The 23,128-nt window shown below is 42.0% G+C and overlaps 2 protein-coding genes across 2 annotated transcripts; one reads left to right on the top strand and one right to left on the bottom strand.

The window, feature by feature from the left end:
- The first annotated feature begins 297 nt into the window (after positions 1 to 297).
- On the top strand, positions 298 to 16,664 carry si:dkey-199f5.8 (beta-1,4-galactosyltransferase 3). The gene is made up of 7 exons (XM_053843591.1): positions 298 to 441; positions 7,940 to 9,056; positions 10,886 to 11,121; positions 11,847 to 12,034; positions 12,544 to 12,666; positions 14,614 to 14,718; positions 14,985 to 16,664. The coding sequence occupies exons 2-7, from the start codon at positions 8,786 to 8,788 to the stop codon at positions 15,211 to 15,213; spliced, it is 1,152 nt and encodes a 383-aa protein (XP_053699566.1). The 5' UTR covers positions 298 to 441; positions 7,940 to 8,785; the 3' UTR covers positions 15,214 to 16,664.
- A 236-nt stretch (positions 16,665 to 16,900) lies between these two features.
- On the bottom strand, positions 16,901 to 22,387 carry zmp:0000000881 (uncharacterized). The gene is made up of 5 exons (XM_053843590.1): positions 22,381 to 22,387; positions 20,896 to 21,043; positions 19,979 to 20,117; positions 19,545 to 19,652; positions 16,901 to 18,700 (listed from the first exon to the last, which is right to left on the bottom strand). Exons 2-5 carry the CDS (start codon positions 21,039 to 21,041, stop codon positions 17,651 to 17,653), a joined length of 1,443 nt encoding a protein of 480 aa, XP_053699565.1. The 5' UTR covers positions 21,042 to 21,043; positions 22,381 to 22,387; the 3' UTR covers positions 16,901 to 17,650.
- Between the last annotated feature and the right edge of the window lie 741 nt (positions 22,388 to 23,128).

Here is a 23,128-nt window from a genome sequence, read left to right as displayed (position 1 = left end):
ATGAAATGTTATTCACGTTTTTTTTTGTCTTCACACATTGAACAAAATTGGCATTCAATTGTACCAGGTTTGTGATGAACGTTAATCGAGAATACAATATACACAATCTAGATATTAATGTCTTTCAGTCATAAATAATCTCGATTACATCCATTCGGACGAGTCTAAAATATACTTTAATAATTAATATAAATTTCAGTTAATATCACCATGGAAGTTTATGTTTTTTTTTATGTTTTTTTTTTTTTAACCTGAAGCTATGAAAGATCGAACTGACGAATTGTGATTTCCAGTCGAGAAGGGGGTGGAGAAGTGTGTGCTGCATGACTGTCCCGTCTGCACCCGTTCAACTTCACAGTACACCGGGACGCGACTGGGAACCGTACCAGCGAACAATAGCGCCAGCCACTTCCCAACCTTTGGATTAAACCAGTTTATCAGGTGAGAATGTCTCAATCTTTGACCACTGGTGCACTGGTCTGTAATCACAGCGCGTGGTTGCTAGTTAGCCTGTTAGCTCCTTGATGTTAGCGATGTCTGCTTTCTTTTCACAGCTGGAGAGGCTCACCACAGCTGTTAAATGACTTTTCTCTTATCTCTGGGAAAAGTTACACTTTAATAACTAGCCACTTGTTACGCCCACTGTTCCGTAAACCAACCTTTTTATTAGCTAGACTTGCTGTACTCGTGAATATCGCTCAGAACGGACCCTAGTTTATATCTGCAAATCCAAACAAACCAGGGACAAGTTCAAATGTTTTATACTTGCGGTAAATCTAGTATTCCTTGGGCCTTAATCGCATTAAACTCAACCAACTTAAGCTAGTTAAGGAGGGCGCTGGTTAAATTAATCCTCATTCTTCTCAGTCTTTTGTTTACAACCCGTGTTTGTGGTCATTATGGCAACGACATTTATCTCGCGCACTTGTATAAAATCGACACTTTCCCCTGAAACTGCTGCTCGTGTTTGTTAATGCTCAGCTCGTGTTTCTGATCAGTGAGGACGGGGAATCCAAAGTTTGCTCGAAAATATGTGGTAGTTGACCTCAGTTTAGTGAGCACAAGTGAGTCTTCTTTGCACACTAGTCGTGTAGCATTTCGTCCTCCTGTTTTATTTCCCTTTTCCTCACAAAGAGCTTTGATGGTCAGCCCGATTCCTTCCTGTTGTTTGAGTGATGCAAACGTGTACAAAGGTGATTGGTAGCCATAGCAAGGTTCCAGTATTATGTCTTAGGGTTACCCCTGACCCAGACATGAATATATTGATGTTTCAACCTTAACTGTTGCCAATTTTCAGAATATGGTGGTCCATCTCATCTCAACAACAGTTGAGATTTGAAGAAGAAGAAAAAAATCGTCTTCTTTTGTCATAAATGTTTAGCCAGTATTTTTTTTTCTGTTTGAACCAGTGCAGTTTTCCATCTTATCCTTCTCCACTTGCTTCTGGTTTTCATTATGAGGTTCCTGTGAAAGCTTTTAGGAATGTGAGGGACAAGTCATCTTATTACATAATTTCAAATCAGCGACGTTGGAGGAAATCAACAATGGACAATTATATATTTTATGCTTCCTGTCTTCTTCAGAGATGCGAGTATGTCCTTTCTATCAGTGGAAATTTTGACTCAAAATGCCTAAGGTCGTAGCTAAGCCACAAATATACATTATAGATTTACATGACCAAATGTATCCTAATTGCTGAGCTTAGTCATGCGACAGGTTTTTGTTTTAAAGATAATGTGGAAGTAAGTGTGGAACATTTTCAGGGCATACATGGTTACAGCCCGTCTCTGCTGTTTGTTTTTCAATAAAGTGTTTTTAGGGTTTTATTTCCTGATACTACAGCTGTTGCAGAAGTGTGTTTTAGTCAAAGGTTAACCACTGATAAGATATGTTAGGACCTCCGTGATAGCATCACCCTCTGTTGCATTTTTTTACCCATCCCTTTTCTAGATTAGATACATGGATTGAATTCTGATTGGAACACAAAACTCCCTCACTAATAATGCAATCATTTTAAACTGGAAATCAGATTCCAGTTATTCTCTAATCGACCAGTCACTGCTAAAACATAATCTAAATTGAATATAAAGACAGATGTAATGAGCTTTTTGTGAGTAAAAATGTGATGTAGTTGACAGATGTTGCCGGTTAGTTCCCTCTAGTAAGGGTCAATAAGCTTTCGACTCAGAGGCACTCGACCTAAAATGATGCATCTTTACCTCGCTGTGTTACTTGTTAATCCTGTTTAGTTGTGGGTTTCATTGCCTGTGGGTGTGGGGACGTTTCATTATCATCACCCTTGTCATCACTGCGCTCGGCTTGAAAATGTTGGCACTGTTACGCGGAAACCACTTGAGCAAACCACAGGCAAAAAGACAGGATGACAAATTTAGCTGGAAGGTGGAGTTTGTTTGTCTTTACCCTTTCTTTGGTTTTGCAGTGTCTCTTACTGGAATTGGGCTCAGGGGAGTTTGCCTCAGAGATGTGTACCAGCTGCACTCACGAAGAATGGCTGTGCTTTATGATGGGTTGCCATGACAAGGATGCTGGCAAATGTTGTTATGTAGACGCCTCTGTCCTCAGGCGGGCTTGCGCATTACTTCATTGCTTGCTCTTGCATAGTTGGTGAGAGTTTGAGTTTACACACGCAGATGTTTTTGCCTTGTGTCTGTGAAGAGAAAGTGCTGATCTGGAAGTAAAAGTTGTTCGTTGTGTATAATTTAATGCTTCAATATTTAATTCGGTGTAAAAAAAAAAAATAGTGTAGAGTGCGTGCTTGCTCTGAAGTACTTTGGTTAAGTACGTGCCAGCTTTAAAACAAGGATGCATTTGGACATTAAAAATAAAGTCCAATATTGTGTTCTCAAATTTTTGCTGATTCACAAAATTCTATCAGAAGCTTTCTCAAGTGAGCTTGTTGTACTGCTGATGGTAAATTTATGTCAAAGCCTCTCTGGTTTCCTTGTGAGGTGACCAGGAATGAGAATTATCCGTCATCTGCTCAACTTGCATGGCTTAGAAGTTATGGTTTTATGGTCTAATTTGTTATATTTTTTACTTTTTATTATTATCATTTTTTTTTCGTAATGGTTTCTGAACTGATTTCGGATCATGAATCTTTTCCCCTTTGCTTTTCAATACTGAATGACTGAGACATTAATGTGTCTTTTCCACATTCATTGATATTTATCCATGCTTGGATGGAATTGTTGCAACTGTTACATAAAAGCAGTTTTGGATTCTGGTTAAGTTAAAAAACAAAATCGCAGTGGCTCTCCATTGAAAACGCAGTTGAGTTAAACATGTTGCCTTTCAACATGCTGCCTTTAGTGGCGGTTGCTCTTTTGGAGTCTTGGTAAAGCTGTGGCTCAGCTGTCTCGATGAAGAACTTATGGGTGCCGCTGTCTATGAAGCATGGTAGTGCGCGACTCCGTATCTCTGTGATCTCTGGGTGACTCCTTGCAATACGAGCCGTCACACGTATCGCCAAAGTGCTTGATCTTGGTCTTTGGCAATGGTTAAACAATGTGTGTGTCACATTCAGCCCGGCGTTAGGGCATTTGGTAAAACCCGAGTTTTTTTTGTCCCTTTTCGTTGGTACTTACACAAGAGTTATACGCTAGAATTTTAAGCTGACAAAAAGATGTGTCCTGCATTGTTGCGTGTCCCTGGATTGATAATAAAACAGTGTGACAATAAAAGAAAAAAAAAACACTGAATACACAGTGCTGCACCTCTTTCATTTCAATGTCCGGGATGGAAAAGGAGCAGACTTTATAATGCTATATATTCTATTTTCCCAGACAGTCTCCTAACAGTTTTCCTCATCTTGTTGATTAACTTTAATGGAGATACAGCGAGAGCACGTCAGTCGTCACTCCTCAGTCTTGGTCATATTCTGCTGGTTATGCACCAATAGGCATGATAGGTTTCCTTCTGGGGTTTGTTTCCAGTAATTTCTGTCTCACTGCTACTTGTTTCTTTAGTGAAGGTGGTCCCCCCTCAGTTATCGACTTTCATTGAACTGTTCTTATTCAGATGTCTTCCAGTGGTAAAAGTTTCACTGTGCCTCCTTTGTCAGTTTCAGTTGTCAGTTTTTTGCTTACTCTTCTATGTTGAAACTTCCTTGTCATGGCAATCTTTTCCTTCACTTCTCCCTGGTTTGCCTACTCCTTCCACTAATGGCTCAACTCCAGATTGAGTCCTCTTAAAGTTACTTGTGACATGGAGGATTCCTAGAGTTGTCTTGCTTGGAAGCCGGTGAATATGAACAAACTGTCTTTATCCTTCTGGAAAATAACAGTTGACGCTGTGTTCCTTGATGATGTCTTGTTGTCTAACAAAGGCCAACTGTCATGAAACCACAGTGCTGTCAACCTCATTTTAATTTGTTTCGTTACATCTGTCAGGGATTAAAAGAGATGAATACGCAGCTTTAGACATCTGTGTTAGAGACCAAATATCCATGCTAATCCTCCCAGGTATATCTACTCGTGAAGCTCTTATGTACTTTCCTCCATGCGTTTTTTTTTTTTTTTCAAGTGAGCAGCTATTCTGGGCTCGACTTGTTTGTTCCCACCGGTGCCTCTGTTACTGCCAGGGGACTGCTAGTTTGCACCATTAAGATTTGAAATGCAGTCCTGACCTCAGGCTAATGTCCCTGAATGTATCACCCTCTGAACAGTCATTTCAGTTCCTTTCTTTCCCTTTTTTTAAATGTGTTTCCCCCCTTTATGCAAGCAGTCTGCTCCTCATTGACACGTGTGCAAGCATGCATGTAAACATACTACACATGTATTAATAATGCTGCCCGAGCAACTAGAAAATGTCCCATTTGTCCGAGGGCTTGGAAATGCACATGCTGGAGTCCATTACATGCTGCAGAATTTGCCTTTTTAAGATTCTGAATGCAGAAGGGAAGGATATCCAGGCAGCAGACAATGAAGTCAAAAGTACATTGTGTAACCAGACTGCTGACTGGTCTCCATCTACCCCTTGCGCTCCCCTAAGTCCATTTTGGCTTTCTCTTTAGTTTGTTCACTCCAACATCCTTTTAACAAGAACAGAATGTCTGAACCAATCCACTGGGTTTCATATCTTTATGAGAAATGTGCCTGCTGCTTGATAAAAGAAGGCCTAAGACGTGACCCTCAAGCACAGGAGTAAACCTTATCTCTCTGTTTTGTTGAGGATTTTCCTGTATCCTATTACACATAAACATGACACTAAAATCCAGGAGAATAGAAGGGGTGTATCTTGGTATTAAATATACCCCCAAAGGATTTCAAAACCTCTTCAGAATACTGAAGGTAGGTAAGGCACCTCTGTCCTCTATACTTTGACATATTTAGTCAGACTTTATGTAACATGTCTGTCATTGTGAGCTCATTCAATCTTATTCTCTTAACAACTGTGCTGCACCCTGATCCCAGCGGATTAACTGGAGCCTTAAAGGCATTGTTATTGTATATGTATAATCTACAGTCTCGGGTTTAATTGAAGGCTTGTTGCATTGTAAGCTAGGTCAATCTCCCATCTGCTCCTAAAGCGATCTCTGAAGAAAATATCCATTGCCTAGCGCCACTGGGTAATTCATCCTCAGTATTGAGCGCTTTTTAGTGAACTAGCTCTGTAGTTTAACGTCCAGTTTGAATAACTTGAACATGGATTGTACTCTAAGTAGAAGACTCTATTATGGGAACTTCTCATCTGACTACAAATGGCCGGTTTCCATCGAGCAGTTCGGGTTGGTATGTCTTGGATAGTAACCGCCAAAAGGGTCCCAAATAACTTGGACAGTTTTTTTGTAAGGCTCGCAAGGTGTCCAAAAGGGGGCAGAAAAAGGTAGCGCTCCCTGTGAGCCGCCTACAGACACCGTTGGTTGGACGGAAGTGAAAACGGCGTACATCTTTGACAGTCCTGCTTAGCTGGAGTCCTCTTTGTTCAACTGATGGTGAGAGAGACTAAGGGAAAAACATGACAACACACCCTTTTTTTTTTTCAACAGGATGCCCTAAATTTCCGAACATTAGCGCCTGTATAGTGCCATCTTAGTTGGTTACCGTGAAGTGTGTTTCCCCCTGGAAATTTCGCTGAATTGCGAGTCACACTTGAAAGTCACGCTGAATTGTCTTTGTACAAATATCTCCCTGCTGGTGAATTCCAGCTCTCCTGGCTAACTGAAGTCCGGGGACCAATGCCTGGCGTGCTTGCCTTCACCTCTCACGTAGACTGTCACCCGAGAGTTCATGATGTGAAAGCTCCCGAAGACATTACCTGTATGCAACCCTTAGTGCTTGGCTTAAACTGATAAACTGATTTTTCCACGTCACACCTCCATGACCCATTTTTACCAGGGTGGCGGATAAGAGGACAGATCTGGCAGTAGACGCTTGTTTGTTCAATGATCCGTTTTTGCACATAAGGCTGTTCATACGCTGGGCAATTGGCCTGATGTGCTTCCAGGGCTGATGTTGTCAACACTTTGCCTATGATTCACAAGGCATGAATTCAACCCACAGGGGAGGAAAGGTAATCTGTCCTCATGCAACTCATATTTTGCCCCATTTTTCTTGCTGTATTCATTCCTCTTTTAACATATTTGTTTTTGTTTGTATTTGGCAATCAGCATATTTATATGGAAGAGACACTTCTTTCTTCTTTATTTGATTTGAAATCTTGGTGAGTCAAGCGTAGCAGGCAGGGTCATCTGGGTGGTCCACTGATGTTGCAAGGAGGGACATCCGGCTGCATTTAACAACAACAGTCAAGATGGTGTTTTTTTTTACATTTTCTAATGAATGGTTTGGAACAGTAAAACTGCAACATTCTCTTTTGGGGTCTTTTTGAATTGACTTTGTTATCATTAACATTTTTTTATAAGTAGAATTTCCTGTTCTGAGCAGTGGCTAAGCTACTACCCGCAACTAGATTGAATTTAGCTGGATTACCTTTCTAACATTTCACTATGTCTCTGTCTGCCGCTTTCATAAAGCGCTGTTTGTCAGGATGTTGTGTCATAACCAGATTGAAGTAATTCGACGTGATGGTCTGGGATTTGTTATGCGGTGATCAAGCTGTGTTGTTCTCCAGTTCTTGCCGCCAGTGTCAGTTGGGATGGGATTAGTGTTCTTGGACTGACTGCTTTAACAAACGCTAATTAAATGTACCGGTTATTCTAGCAGACAGAGGAGCGCGGAGGGTCGTACACGGTCGGCACACAGGCTCTCTGAATGTCCCTATCATGTTGACTACACCTTCTGTCTCGATGGTGAGCAGGAGACTACTTTACCAAAGACTCTTTAAGTCCACATCATTCTTTATCATAACACAATTCCTAATTCCATTTTAACCCTCATTCCGTTCTGGAATGAGCATGAACCATAGTAAGAAAAGTAGGAATGCTTCCTGTATAATTCACACCAAGAGCATGAAATACTAATTATACAATGTATTTGAATTAAAATATCCTTGACAAAATCTGTGCTCTCCAATTTGGTGTTTAAAAATTAGTTTTTCTGGATGAGGTTTATTCAATTAATATTTCTGTACTCCAGAAGTACAAAGTAGTATCCCTTTTAAAAAGGGAATAATAAGACACTCATGCGCATCACAAGTAATCCATTATAAATAATAGGAGAAGGATGTGTGAATGTTTGTTTTCTTGCCATGTATCGCGTGTTTGAAATGTTGGTGCATACCGTATGATGTAGCGATGCATGCAAATGTATGAAATGCACCGCCTAGTACGAACAGCCTTTGCCCCCTTTGCAAAAATAATTGCACACATCAGCTTTTAAAAGTCAAGCCACTGTCAGTGTAAACAAACACAATCCATTTTTTGTCTCAGTAAGTTACACAATCAACTATTGTCTGGACTGAGAATCCCTTTCTGCTGATGTCAACATAACTGACCCGTGCTGCTTGCTTTGTCTTTCAGAGCCCCAGAGTGGTTGGGTCTGATTCCCGTCCATCCAGTGACAGCGGTCTCATCGTGGCCATTGATTGAATCATTATGGGACAATAGCACTGGACTTCAAAGCTCCCCCCCCCAACCCTCCACTCTCTTCCTCTATCCCCGCCTCCAGCATTTTTCTGACTCTTCACTGAAGCCCTCCCACTTACAGAGATACAGTCACCCACACATGTCCGACATCGCGACCCCCTCCCCCTGATTCTCCCGCCGGTCGGCGGTTGGAAGCTGTGTAATCCTCTCAGATGTACAGTGTCTGCACGGCTGCGTGCGCTGCTTTTTGTCATGGCTCCGGCTGCTGCTGCTGTTGTTGTGGAGGCCTCCCTCAGGAGAGGACATGAGGGAGAACAGAAAGCTTCATAGCGCTCACAGGAGGAGACAGAGTGAGAGCGATTCATTGACCTCAGGAGAGTTTTGCTGTGAAACAAATGGAACTGATTTGCGGGTGAAGCTGCACGATGTGGGATTGGCACCATCACCCTGCACCTATAAAAAAATTGGACCCTCAACTTCGGAGATATTTGCCACCTGCTTATTCTCAACAAGGAATGCAGTGAGATAGAAGAAAGTAGAGTAAAATATACTTTTCATTTTTGGAGGATTCGTTTCAACCCCGTCACTGGTGGTTTCTTAATAAACAAAACACCATAAGTGCCTTTTTTGCTACTTAGCTCTTCTTTTTTGTATCTTTTTTCCCCATCTCTCTTTTGTCAGATCAAGTTCAGAGGTAGTCACAGCTGACAATCATTATCTGCATGATTTGTCTTTCCATTTAAGAGTTTACAAAGCCACAGGATCAAGACTTTGGAAAACATGGCCCTCAAGTTACAGTCCAAGTGGCGCTACATTTTTATGTTCCTGGGCATCCAGCTCGTGGTCATGGCGCTGCTGTCCCGCGAAGGCTACCAAAAGAGGATCACCTACTTCATGCACATCCTCCGCAAGTCTGACACTTCAAGCTCCTCAAGCCGGAATCACACAGCTGCCAGCCTGCCTGCCAAGCACGTGCACGCCAACCTGACCCATCTGTCAAAAGTTCAGCACAACGCCATACCAATGTGCCCTAAGACCTCGCCCCTGTTAGGTCAGTATTTGTACACAGTTTTCATGGTTGTATTTACATTTGGAAATGGGCAGTTTTTTTGTCACAGCATCAGGAAACCATGGTACAGCAGTGAGTAAACATGAGGCAGGTCAAGTCATCAGTTCACTTCGATCGCGTGAGAATGGCAACACTGCAAGCATTTAAAGACACCAACACGTATGTCCCATGAAAAGGTTACTTCACCAGTCCCACTGCTTATTTGTAACGCATCTCCTTGTTATGCTGCTGCTGGTGTGTTCCATCATTGCAGTTTATTTGGCATCATAAATCCGACTTGAAGCTTGAACCCATTTTAAAACTTAGTCCAATATAATGTTATGTATTCTTGCTATGGTATATGAAACTCTAGTGTCCTTTTATCGACTTGTTTCCTGCATGAAAGGACAGTTTTGCTTCCAATTTGATCGGCAAAGTAGGAGCACACTGCCTAGAACTCTAGAACCTTATTGTATTGGTATGGTTAGGTACCACCAATCCGAAAAGCCAAAGGGGTCCTGTACAGTAGGTTTTCACTCCCTTGTAACTTGGAGCTTTTAGTTTTTTTGTCAAAATGTAGTGAAATATGACTCCAATGTCAGTGCTCCCCCCAACGTCAGTCGAGTAGGACTCCACCTTTAAAGTTAGGGCCTTGAGGGGTAGTGTGAAGGATGTACACATTCAGTCACCTCCCTGCCCCCATCGCCCAATCGAAGACAACCTATACGCTAGGAAATAGTCCCAGGATTAAAATACAGTTTTGGCATCAGGAAACACAATTCAGCAAATCGGCTCCACAAAGTAGCCAACAAGTCGCTCTGTTTTCAATAAGCCTGTGCCCTCTTTTGCGATTCTAGTGTTTGTCACTGTAAAGTGACATTTAAATAATGTTAGTTAAAAACATGCCAGGACTTGGTGTAAAAACATGCCCCCTGTGTCTGTGCAGTGGAATTGTGGCACAGGATGTCGAGGTCTCTCGACATCCTGTTGAGGTCCTCTGCTTAACAGCTTTAGTTTGTTGCAACTTCAGGTCCTCAGTTTGCTGCATTGTTGATCCCTGACTGCTCAACTGCAAAGGCATTTCACAAAATTTTCCTATTACCTGACTTCCTCTATAGCTGAACCACACCGGATTTCAACCTCATGAATGCTAAAAGGAACCACCGACGGTAACATCTTACTGGCATCTCTATACTTTCAAGATGTTGGAAACTCGGTGTCTTATGAGCAGCTTGTTTCCTGATAGCTGTGCTCAGCAAAGTGCTCCTGACGTAGCGCTCTGCATGTTTACATCGGTCAAACATTGAGTGACGTTCTAATGTTGAAGTGACTCACATTACTGAATGGAAAGTTAAGTATTTACTGATTGTAAAGTGGTTGTTTTAAAACCGTGCCGTTTCCATCTCAGATGAGCAATGTGACTTCCCCTCAATGGAAGAATTTAACCATTAAAAACCGACTGGAATTTAAATAGCTCTGCTATTACTAGTGTACTTTTGTTGAGACTTAAATATGAATATATATGAAAATATTACTGCACAACGAAATTCTACCTTTTAAATGGATATATTTGCATACTATATATGTGTATATTCATGTTCACGTCTGCTATCTGTTTATATGAATTCTTGGTTGTAATTAATCCACTTTTCTTACTTATTTGATTTAGTTTTGGCTGAAACTGTGAGACCTTTTCTTAACATTGAACACATGTTTTGTCTCCTGACGACGCTCTGGAACTTTCCCCCCCATGTGTTTACAGAAGCCAAGGTCACAGTCAAATTGTGGACTTTCAGACTCTAACCATTGAATTTACAAATCTCCGCTTACAGATGGACCGATCCACGTCAGTTTTCCATCAAGACTCACTCTGGCTGAGGTGCAGAGGAAGAATCCTCAGGTGGTACGCGGCGGTCGCTACCGACCCCCTGACTGTGAGGCCAGACACCGGACCGCCATCATCGTGCCACACAGACACAGAGAACACCACTTGAAGTTTCTGCTTAACTATCTGCACCCGTTCCTGCAGCGGCAGCAGCTCAACTATGGCATTTACATCATTCATCAGGTGATTTACTGGAACTCCATTGTCCTTCTGGAAACATGAGGCCATTAGTTTTGCATTGCATAATTCAAACGTTTAAGATGCGCTTCCTGTTGCCAAGCTTTTGATAAGAGTGCCATCTAGTGTCAGTCCGCTGAATGTGCATCTACCTTAATACCGCCGAACGTAGATTTTAGCGCTTTGTTTTTCTTTGCACTCTGTTCTTCACATTTTTCTACTTAACTTTCTTTAATTTTTTTTTGTCTTAAAAATTCCATGGCTCAAACTAGGTTTCATTTTTTTCTTATTTATATTCTATGTAGATTTATTTGGTGTTTCATATTTAATCATAATGTTTTTATTGGTTTTCTAATACAAAAGGTCACAAAAAGCAAGATTGAATGTACATTACAAGTTGAGGTAATTGGGGAAAAAAAGAGCAAAACAACAACAAAAAATGAAATACAATCCCCACCCCCCAACAAAATAAAGTAAACAAGGTGTTTCATATTTAAATAAAAAAGCATCTTCATCTTTCTGTCAGCAGCACTCATGAACATATTTATTCAGGCTAGACCAAACACCTAGTTGGCTACGCAACTGTAGCTGAAATAATTATTTATTCTCCAACAGAAATCCAAGGCAAATATCTACAAGTTATAACTTTCTTTGGCGTTTCAAACCCCTTGCATTTGAATCTGATAATGTGAATTTCTGGAGAATTGTGTTAACTGTTCCCTTCTCTTCAGGCTGGAAACTACACGTTCAACAGAGCGAAGCTGATGAATGTCGGCTTCCGGGAGGCAATGAAGGAGGAAGACTGGGATTGTCTGTTCTTTCATGACGTGGATCTTATCCCCGAGGACGATCGCAATCTGTACGTCTGCGACTCCAATCCAAAACATGCGGCCGTCGCCATGGACAAATTCGGCTACAAGTATGTTTGTTGAATCACTGCTCTTCCATTTTCACTTCTGTTGTTCCTTTTTTTTTTTTTTTAGACAAAAATGCTACACCTATTGTTGACTTATGGAAGAAAAAATCACATTTATTTGTTGTTTGACTTTAGAAATCAATGAATCTATGAGTAAGAATTTTTAAAAATGTAACTAGGAAAATCTGAAAGGAAGGCAAGTGAGGTATATTAAAAAAAATAAGTGCAGTCAATACTTTAAAAACATTTTTTCCGTTGCTTTTCATGTCTCGTTTCATACTGCTGCTATTAAACCAACATGTATCTGCCTTAAAGCCACTGGCTATTCTCAAGTGTCAACAGAGAGACTGGTCTGGAGAGACAAACCGGTTTTATTCTCGGAGTGTGACAGTTTGCATGTTTTGGGTTTCAAATGAAACATAAGATTTTCCTGGACAATTTTACACTTGGAACCATTATGTCTTTTGCCCCTTAATATTCATTGTTCTGTGTTTAACTGCAACTTTCCCCAGGCTTCCATACAAGATGTACTTCGGAGGCGTTTCAGCACTGACACCGCTGCACTACCTTAAAATGAACGGCTTCCCCAACAACTACTGGGGCTGGGGTGGTGAGGATGATGACATTGGAGTCAGGTCAGGACGGCACCTTTGTATAACCTTCCTCTTCACTGAACTGAGATCACTGTTAAGGTTTTAATCTGTGTTATTATACGAATGAGGTATTCAGGTTTTCAGCCATCCACACCTCAGAGTTGCACCAATGACTGGTTTGGTGAACTGTAACATCAGATATTGCAAATGCTGTAAATGATTGACACCACTCTGTTAGAGCAGTCCTTCTCAAATAGTGGGGCGCATGTGACCTCGGGGAACATAAGCTTTAAGAATATGGAAGTGTAATCGCACATCCTCTCATGATTTATTTATTTGTTTTTTACTTTCAAGCAAAGTGATGCACTTTCTGCACAGTCTTTTTGTGTTTTGTATTTAAATAAAAAAGCATCTTCATCTTTCCGTCAGCAGCACTCGTGCACATATTTATTCAGGCTCCATCAAACAGATTTTTAATATGTTTGTAGCGAAAATAATCATTTATCCTCCACCAGATGTTCCATTCTGAAGTGAGCTGCAAGTTATAACTTCATTTGTCGTTTCAAACCCCTTGCAAGGGGCCTTTTTTGTCTTTTTGACCTTTTTGCCATACTAGAATAAGGAAGTGTAATCGCACATTCTCTCATGATTTATTTTTATTGTTTAATGCAAATGTATGCACTTTCTCTCTTTTCTGTTAGAGACAAAAACAGTGTTATTCTTTATTGGAAGTTAATCTATATAACTTTCTTTTTTCTTTTCTTTAATGTTTATAAGGATACAGTGTTATGCAGAGGTGTACTTATAGTGATGTTATTGACAAATGATACTATTTACAGAGACGGCGGAGACTTTGGGTGGCGTGAAACATTTACTTGCTACGCAACAGGAAATAAGCATTGAGCTACAGTAACTAGACTGGGAGGAGGCCCTGGCCACATCCAAGCCAGGACCTCTGCACTCTGCTGTTCCTGCCACCCAACCTTGGTTAAATCTTCAAAGTTTTGTTTTCATAGCTTTGGTTTCAGCACAAAATGAAGCTCCAAATGAAAATGAAATGGAAAAAAATAGAATGAAAGATTCACTTTCTCTGTGAAAATAATGTGAAAAGGGGCAGCGATTCTAATCTCCAATCCGCTCCTTATTTATCTGTCTGTAATGTGCAACCTAATGTTGCGATGTAATGTAATAATATAATATCATTAGAAGGTCATGTCAACAGATGAGATTTCTATAAATAAATATATTATGTGGTTATATTACTTGCAACTAGCATAATAGATATACTATTAGAGGGTGAAACTATTGTTAAACAGGGTAAAGAATAAAGTAGAAGTACCTTGCTCTACAACGGGATTTATATGTACTTCCTCCTAGCTACCACGCCGCGCCTCCTGGAATCCGCCACACACAGTCTTCAGGGAGGGGGCAGGTCTTATATCAGTGACTGACCGGTCTCTGTTTTGCAATGCTTCATTTGAAACTTGAGCGAAATCTGCTGTCAGTTAGATCCGTCTTGAGAGGAGCAGGTTTGAAATGTACTCCCCGAATTTTGAGGCAATAGTGCGAGAGCTTGTTTCCACCAGTGTAGTGGAGTCGGATGAATTGTGACCCGTGCAAAATGCTGCTGGTGAAAGTCCAAAACGGCAGTGAAAGCCAGCCAAAAGCAGTCAGATAACAGTTATGGCTGTCGATCTGCCAGAGACTGTCACTTTGAAATGCAGCGGAACCGGAAAGCATATTCATCTTTTACTGTCACTTCACAAGTGGCTGTTGGCAGCCATAGGTATCAGGGATTTATTGCATCTCGATGATGGAGGAAACTTTCTTCATTATAAGATACTTACCGCTACATTTGACACCTTATTATCGTAACAGTCGCCGCTTCAATCCGAGTGCGCTGTCTTGATGTTCGCTTGTGTGAGATTGTCGACAGGTTCCAGGTAGGAGGCCAGTTTTAATGGCGGCGCTTCTGCTTGGTCTTCGCAGGGTGTCCCTGGCAGGCATGTACATCACCCGGCCCTCGCTGAAAGTGGGGCGCTACAAGATGATCAAACACAAGCTGGACAAGGGCAACGACGAAAACCCAAAGAGGTGAACTGACTTGTTTTCTCGAGTACCTTCCTCCCCAAAATAATCTGGTCTCTTCATGAGATTACTGTGGAGTCATCCATGTTGCTCACACAAAGGTTAGACCATCCCCACCCACGTCAGCTTGGAATGACAGCTAGTTCCAGTGCATTCCAGAGTCAATCGATCTGTTGACTGTTTGGCCAAGCAAGAGCCGCTGACACCTACTTTCACAAGCTCAACTGGTCAGGCGTCTGAGATGATCACTCCACTGTTCTCTTGCCGTGCAGGTTCAACATGCTGGCTAAGACCCGTCAGACCTGGAAGCTGGACGGGATGAACACAGCAGTTTATGAAGTCATCTCCCGGGAATACCTGCCTCTCTACACGAATATCACTGTCAACATCGGGACAGAGCAGGGGCTTCATCCTCCGACGCCGCTGCCCCGGAAGAACAAACCTGCTGCCGTCCAGAAAGCTCCATCCAAGAAGCTCACTTCAGAGAAGAAGTCAGCCTGAAGAGTAGAACATACTTCCCCCTCCCTAATCCCCCCGGAGACGGTTTGTTTTTGAGAGGCCCCGCCCCCTGAAACTGCCCCGGCGATGGCCGTCCACCCGTCCTTCCTGGTTGTTCTTCCAAGAGATTCAGAGCAAAGGTTTCAAGTTGGACTCTGTGAGTTTGTATATCAACAGCGTGTGCTCGCTGGTATAAGCCTTGTGATGCCTTAGAAACGATTTTTATTTTTTATTTCTTTTTTTTTCCCACTCGTACCTTACTTAGAATATCAGGTTCATGTTGGGACAAGGACTTTTCCGCGTGTCAAACGTGCGTGCTGCTACAGTGAAATGAAGGACGCCTCGTGACGCCTTGGTTTTCATCAGAAATCTTTTTCCTTCTCCTACTTCCTGCATAATCTCAATAGCTGTGACAAGTGAATTATAGTTTTAGGAGGGATTTGAAGCCGCTTCGTGGATCATGTTAGTCGAGTGCAGTACATTACATCATTCATCGCATCCATATCGCCTTTTCCAGATCACCTGGAGGAATGGTCTGGAATGCTTGTGTGGACTTGCAGTTACAGTCCCAGCATTTAAGAGCAGTGGCATTCTGAGGGGCGTGCGACGCTTGTTGCGGCTTCCTTCAGCAATATTTGCGGATTCCGGCTTCACAGTTGCCTTTTCTCCACACGCACCGCACCACTTTTGCTTATTCAGATCCCAACGGAGCCTGTGGCGCAGGAGCATGCTTTTATGCTTTGTTTGACGGAGGTTTGCCTCGGCAGATGTGCGAGTCAGACAAGGCCACCTTGTTTCTCCTGCTGTCCTTCGTCTGCATGCTCATCCTCCAGTCTTGACACTTTTGATTGTTTACACGATACGAAGGACTTACATGTTACACGCAGAGCGTTGCTGCACTTGCAGGTTAACCAGGCTGAAACCAAAGATGACAGCACACACACACACTAGTGTGCGAGTGTGTATTCATGCTGCAGAATGGCTCACTTTAAGTTACATTGTGTGCTCCTTTCTTTTCTTGTCAAGTTGTTTTCCCTGCTACAAGGCCTTAAGATGCACTCACCATTAAACCACTGTTCCCATACAATCATTAATATGCATGTTCCAGGGCGACGGTGCACTTAGTGAAGGTTGTGCATATCATTATGAAGCATGATACAGTGTCTTCGTCGCTGTCTTATCGAGATTGTGTATGACGGTCTTCGTCGCCACTCTGTAGTAATGATCATAGAGGCGCTATTGAGCAAATTGTTCACACAAATATTTTCTGTTTGAAGGTGGTGGAAGTTCTATTTTTTGGTTTTGTTTCTTTGGTGTGATCCTGTGACAGCGGCTGTTAACAGGGTGAGAAGTGTGAATCCTGTTATTGCTGTGTTGATATGAGCACAGTTCAGAGTGGCCTTAAATTCATTAATAAACTGGTTCTTCAAGTGAAAACTTTTGGTTTTTATTGTGTCCAGCTGCAGTGCTACAGAAACATTTCTATATAATTGTGTCAAACAGTACGATGTATTCAACCAATTCAGAGAAAGTAAAATGGCTAGAGGTCTAACATACTCAGTATTACTAGAGCTTTACTCATTGTTTACACCGGGCAGCCATGTTGGATGGGGAGGGACAATTCTCCCACCTCGCCACTGGGGCATAGCTTGGAATTTCCCAGTTCAAAGGACAACTGGAAAACAGCATTAGAGCAGTGAAGCGAGCATGACGGACTACATTGTGAGATATTGTAGTAATCCATTTATATTTTGGCTTGTTGAATCAGTTCAATGCAGGTTGATTTCTTTATTTAGAAGTCTGGTCATTCTATTTTTTATTGTTACCGTTTCTGTTTATTTTATTTTGTCTGTTAATATTGAGTGTCGATATCAAAGGACAGCCCTCTGAAGGAATGTTGTAAGGAAGGACAGAACGTCAACTTCAGATTTAATGATTTTTCACATCACTGATACAAAGTTCACAGTATAGTGTTGAGACTGGTCTGGAACTGTGGTTTCAAAACAAAAAAAGTTTTATTGTGTTATGAGGCAGAGTCGGTGGGTCAAATGCAATATTATTCTGCAATAATTCATATGTTGACTGACACTATATTCTGTTTCGGATCATATTAAATACAGAACAGAAAGTGTTGCTTGGCACCACGACTTTTGATCTTGGTTTGGAGCAACCACAAGGCAGTTTCCTCTGTGCTCTTGTTTCCTCCCACAGCCCCAAAACCACCAATAGCTGAAATGATTTTTCTGAGAGTGTGTGATAAGGCAATAAAGTGACACATCCACCAGGTCCAAGCAGGCTTCAGAGTTTACTTACAGTGTCACCTTCACAGTTGAGTTCATCAAAGAGGGTTAAAAAAAAGAGCGCAGGTTAAAGAGCTATCTTCATTACGCATTGCAGTGAAACCAACAGAGTTCGACCAGTGGTCATCAAGGTTGAAACGCTATTTACTGTTAAACTTGATGTCATCGTACTTTACTATTTTCCCATCGCGTGTCACCACCTCCTTCTGCTGCCACGTCTCAAATTCTCCGTTTATTTCCTCAAAGCGCTGCACCATGACCCTTCCAGTGGGGGGAAGTTTGCACGGCAGATCCTTGGCAGCCGCTTGGTACAACTGCATCTTCAGCATGTCGGAAGTCATGTCTTTTTGGGCGACATGCACCAGATCCTGAATTTTGTTTCCTGCAGGAACTTGTTTGTCGGACTGTGTCTGCCTCAAAGACGGATCTTTTGGATCTTTGTTGAATGGAGATGGAGAACGGTGGATGGGATCTTTATGGAAGGGAGACGGGGAAGGATGGATGGGCTCTTTGTGGAATGGAGATGGAGAACGACGGTGGATGGGATCTTTATGGAATGGAGATGGAGAACGACGGTGGATGGGATCTTTATGGAATGGAGATGGAGAAGGATGGATGGGTTCTTTGTGGAATGGAGATGGAGAAGGGTGGAACTGTTCTCTGTTGAATGGAGATGGAGAAGGAGAACGGTGGATGGGTTCTCTGTTAAAAGGAGAAGGAGAACGGTCTACGTGTGCTCTTCTGTGAGGTGATGGATCTCTATTCCTTGCAGCTTCTCCTGGAGATGGAGAGCGGTTTCTAGCATTCTCTAGTGGTGGCTTGAGTTGGTCTGGTTGAGGAGTTGCAGCGGCTCTGATTTCACTGATAACCCCTCCTATGGAGGCCCTCAGAGAAGGATTGGGATCCACCATTCTGCAGACACTGTGGCAGTACGGCTGATTGCCCATGATCTGCTGGATTTTGCTGGGGTTGACGCTCGGGGTGAAGAGTCGCATCCTGACGCAGAGCTCAGCAATGATCTTGCCCATGGCCCACACGTCCGACCGCTGGTCCCGCTGGCTCCGTCTCTGCAAGACCTCCGGAGCAGAGTAGGCTTCGTTCCCCATGTCCACTGCAGAGCTGAGGCCGTATTTGTAGAACTTGGCCAAGCCCAGGTCAATGATGACGGCTCTGTGTGTGTTGTGCTCCACCTGAAAGACAAACACACTCCAGGGTGAACAGGGGACACGGGCTGGATTTCAGTTTCATTTTTATTTTATTTTTTTCACATTTCACCTCTGCATTTTAGCCCTGTTTAACGAAGAAACAACATCCACTTCCCAAAAAATAAAATCATATTTGTAATAAAAATACATTTAAAAAAATAAAAATACATTTTGTTTTGCTTTATCCCATAAATAACACTTCTATTTTACCAATAAATGATTCATTTCTTGTTTTTAAGCAGCAACAAAACACCTAAATGTCAATAAACTTAAAAATCAGTAGTAATGACTAATTTAAAATGAAATTCGAACTAAAAACAAAGAAATAGGTCCTGAATTTGGCACATAATTCACCACAATACACATATATTTTGTTTTTAAATCCACCTTCATATTTGTTGAAAGCTGTTAGTCATTTATTAAATTTATTTAAGGATTTATTTTAAAACAAATTCTGGAATTCTGCGATTTTGGTGGATATTTGTTGTTTTCATATTGATTTTCCTGGTTTCACCGAGTGAAGGGAGTGCAGCTAACCATACTCCAGAACCTTTGGCCCGACATTTAAAAGTGGCCACATGGACTGAAGAAAATGCAGGGTTAGACCACGTTTACAGAAAACAGCTTTGCCCACTTGATCGGGTGTTTCTCAAGCAAGCGCACATGGTTTTCACTGAGTGAGCGACTGCTCTTTACACGGCAAAGAAGCGTGTCCCGACTGATATCTGCGGAATCACGATCGTGGAATGTGAATAATGTTCTTCGTGTTCGACCCCTCAGCTTTCCTTCCATGACGCAAGGGTTTGTATTTTGTAAAGCATGTTCTCACCATGATGTTGTCAGGCTTGAGGTCCTGGTGGACAATATCTCTGGAGTGGAGGTGAAGAAGTCCCTCACACATGCCACGGATGATGATCCCTCTCGTAGCTGGGCTCAGCTGGAGACACACAGACAATGTTCAGCGACGCACCTTTGACCTCTTCGCTTCCTTCCACTCATCAAACAAGAACATGCCAAAAAAGAGTCGCTGACTCAAATTCATTGATGACGTAGTAAAGATTGAAATAGAAACTTGACATAACAGTGGTGAAAAGTCTTGGATGGCTAACGTGACTAAGCATCCAGTCTCAGCAAACATGACCTTTCCCAAACACTCACATATATAGGTCAAACTCATGGAGTATGGCAGCCAAACTAATGTTATTCTTTAGTTATTTTTATAAAAATGTGAGCTGTAGTTTCTTAAAAACTGATCGGCATTACCGTAATCTTAGAATTTGATGCTTTAAAAATGGTCGTCTCCAGGTCTTCTCCAAACACAAACTCCAGAGGAATGACCCATTTTCCGTCGACCAGGTTGACGTTGCCCAGCAGCTTCACTATGTTGGGGTGAGCTGACTTTCTGTAAAAACACAACACAGAAAGTGGCTTTGCTAATGTAGCTTCATCGTTCATCGGGTTTATATTTGTACAGTCAAATATCGAAGCGTGCTGAGTCAATAAAGAAGAGGTTGTGGACATGTTGGTAAATTTTGCATGAAGTCTGAATATAATCTCACGAACACTTTGCGCTTGTTTTGCCTCATACCACCCTTTATGCTTTGACCTGCACCTGACATTTGCTTAACTTTACTCAACTTGTTTTTTCCCCTCCCTAGTCTGCTCCTCTGGATGTGTCTGAGTTTGACGATAGGGCGGGGCGTAACTCTTTGACCTCCTCGTCCGACTCTGAGGGTTTGCGAGTCACACTTCACTATAGCTTGATAGAAACAGCTCAAAATCCCAACGTAGGCGAAGCCTATAGGCTGCTAAGATGCTGGAGGAGAACTATGTGCTAAGGATAAACAACCCTAACCTAGGGCTGGGTGATTTGGCAGGAAAAAAAATCATAATTCATAATTGTCTGTTTTCAAAAACTATAGAAACTACAATTATTTCAAAGTTTGGCATTAAACAAACTTAACAGAAAAGCATATTACAATATCTCCCTCTCTCTCTCTCTCTCTCTCTCTCTCTCTCTCTCTATATATATATATATATATATATATATATATATATATTGCACACAACATCTCCATCCCTTTTAGGCAATGTGACCCAGGGCCTCCTCGCAGGTGACCTGATTCCATCACGTTTCATTTGAATAACTAACAAAATCCAGATCAAAGAATGGCTCTTACTTGTACACGTTACATTCCCGCTCCAGATCTTTTCTGCTGATCATGTGCTGCGGCACCCTCTTGATGGCAGCCCAGGTGTCGCCGTACTTCTCTTTGTAGATCTTCCCAAAACACCCCTGAGCAATGGTTGCAGTGGAGTAGGCCATCGCTGAAGGAAAGCATGAAGTGAAATGTCAAACAGTAACTCAACTGATCCACACATTTGATTTGAGTTTGTGGAGATGAAGTTGCCCTCACACCTTTCCCAGGTGTTCATGGCCAGGGAGTCATAACAAAGACAAGTGTCTGTCGTGAGTGACATCCGTGCTAACAGACGCGTGTGCCTTGACAGTATAAATATCCATGAATATTCAGAGCTTTCGGTCTTTCTGTCCCCTCCCCACCATAAGCTTGAGTATCAGGTAGGTGAAGACTAAAAGATAAGATTTTTTTCCCTCGAGGATGGGTGGGCTATAGGTCCTTATATTCAGTGTCGGTCATAAAACACTCATGGCTAGCAAAAAAAAAAAGAAGAAAATCCAGTAGCACCGTCGGCGTTTGTGGCGCCGGTGACCTGACAGCCAAGCAGAGTCAAGCCTGAGTCATGGATTTTCCCCGCTGTGCTTTCAGTTCAATGATTTTTGATGATTTAATAAGACAATGACTCACCCAGATTGTAATGTAAAAAACAAATGATAAAAAACACAGCAGTGGAAAATTTAACATTAACAAAAAAACTAACAAATTAAATAAAAAAATCCACAAAGAAAAAACATGTTTCTTCCACCCGGAGAAAAGACAAAAGAAATGGCAGTGATTTTTAATATCAGACTAATAATCCATGTATTAATTAACAGATATTTAATGGTGCACTTCAATGATCACATAAATCAATGATATGATATTAGCAGGTTATTACAAAGGCATGACAGGGTAAAAGGTAACGTGTATAATAACATCCTTATAATTGCTGGGCCATGATAGGTATTTGATCCAGCTTGACAAAGATATTTTCTATGAGCTGCTTGGTTTAAATATATATATTTAGTTAAAAAAAAAATTTTTTTTTTTCATGCCGTCATGCTGAAATACATGACGTGATGACGTGTCCGAGAGGGTTAGAAACATGAGGGACCGGATAACAGGGATTTTACAAATGTCTTTAAGAGCAGAAATATAAATTCCAGTGAGTGGAGTGTGACGTGCGACGCGGCCATACTCGCTGGATCTCACAGCTGCGCCTTGAAATAAAGCTCCGACTCGCTGCGGTGTGCAAAGCTGAGGCGTTGGCAATAGAACAAACAAAAGCCACTTCTTATCATTATTGGTGTGATGATGTCGTAGTCAAAATAAACACACATGAGCAGGTGACCATCTATCTTTACAGGTGACCTTGTGGTTTGTTTGGCGCCTGCGCTCACAATAAATGTCAATCTCAAATGAAACAAACCCTTGAAACAAAGCAACACAAACTAGAGTTCTAGGTCGTGAAGAGCAGATCCTTACCTGCTTGGCAGCTGCGTCAGGTCTGAGCAAGCGTCAGGTACGAGTCTCCTCTTAACACCTCAGCGCCACGCCTTCTTCTTGGACCGCAGCCAGGAGGCGCTGCAGAGGTGAGAGCTGCAGGTCAGGACTCGAAGAGTGACAACAGCAGGAAATGCTGTTTGCAAAACAGACTGTCATGTGACTGAGTAGGTGAAGAAACATGGGTGATAAGATGAGGGATCCACAAGTCAAGTTGAGTTTACTCAAGCAGTGGTGATGTGTTCGAGACTTAGCATGTACACAGTCGATCATCAAGTATCTCTGACAGTGGTGAACCCCTGGTTCATTCAGGCTGGATTAGACCCTCTTGTAATGGTGCTAGTTTTGGTTTGAGACTTATCAGCAAGTTAGTGTCTAAGGAAAGTAATCCGTTTCCTCATGTTGACTCATGAACGCTGGTGTTCTGGTGTAGCACAGGTCAGGTATGAGACCTGTGACACAGCAGTAAGTTGTGACGCTGGTATTGTTGCTTGCTGGATGTGACTTCAACTTGAGTCACATATACGTTTATTTAAATTTAGCCCTGTGACTAATACTGAAGGTCACTTCAACCAGGAAATAACTTTAATTAGAAATGTCGCTGCGAAACAGTATTTTACTAAATGAAACCAATGACATTTTCCAACTAACTACGGCAACACATTCCATCCGTGTTACCGTCTTCGTGGGAAATTGTTGAGCACCCACTTACCGGGAAGTAAACCAGAAA

This window comes from Synchiropus splendidus, chromosome 15 (genome assembly GCF_027744825.2).
Source record: "Synchiropus splendidus isolate RoL2022-P1 chromosome 15, RoL_Sspl_1.0, whole genome shotgun sequence".
NCBI classification, from domain to species: Eukaryota; Metazoa; Chordata; class Actinopteri; order Syngnathiformes; family Callionymidae; genus Synchiropus; species Synchiropus splendidus.
The sequence above is the reverse complement of the archived record's forward strand: the minus strand, read 5'-3'. Positions and strand labels throughout refer to the sequence as shown.

What these genes read in the sequence shown, in the direction of transcription:
- si:dkey-199f5.8 (XM_053843591.1), top strand. Translation starts at nt 8,786, where the DNA reads ATGGCCCTCAAGTTACAGTCCAAGTGGCGCTACATTTTTATGTTCCTG. An exon ending in GCATTTACATCATTCATCAG is followed by an intron (nt 11,122 to 11,846) that starts GTGATTTACTGG and finishes CCTTCTCTTCAG; the next exon opens with GCTGGAAACTACACGTTCAA. An exon ending in AACGACGAAAACCCAAAGAG is followed by an intron (nt 14,719 to 14,984) that starts GTGAACTGACTT and finishes CTTGCCGTGCAG; the next exon opens with GTTCAACATGCTGGCTAAGA.
- zmp:0000000881 (XM_053843590.1), bottom strand. Translation starts at nt 21,041, where the DNA reads ATGGCCTACTCCACTGCAACCATTGCTCAGGGGTGTTTTGGGAAGATC. An exon ending in CGGGAATGTAACGTGTACAA is followed by an intron (nt 20,118 to 20,895) that starts GTAAGAGCCATT and finishes GTGTTTTTACAG; the next exon opens with AAAGTCAGCTCACCCCAACA. An exon ending in CATCAAATTCTAAGATTACG is followed by an intron (nt 19,653 to 19,978) that starts GTAATGCCGATC and finishes GTGTGTCTCCAG; the next exon opens with CTGAGCCCAGCTACGAGAGG.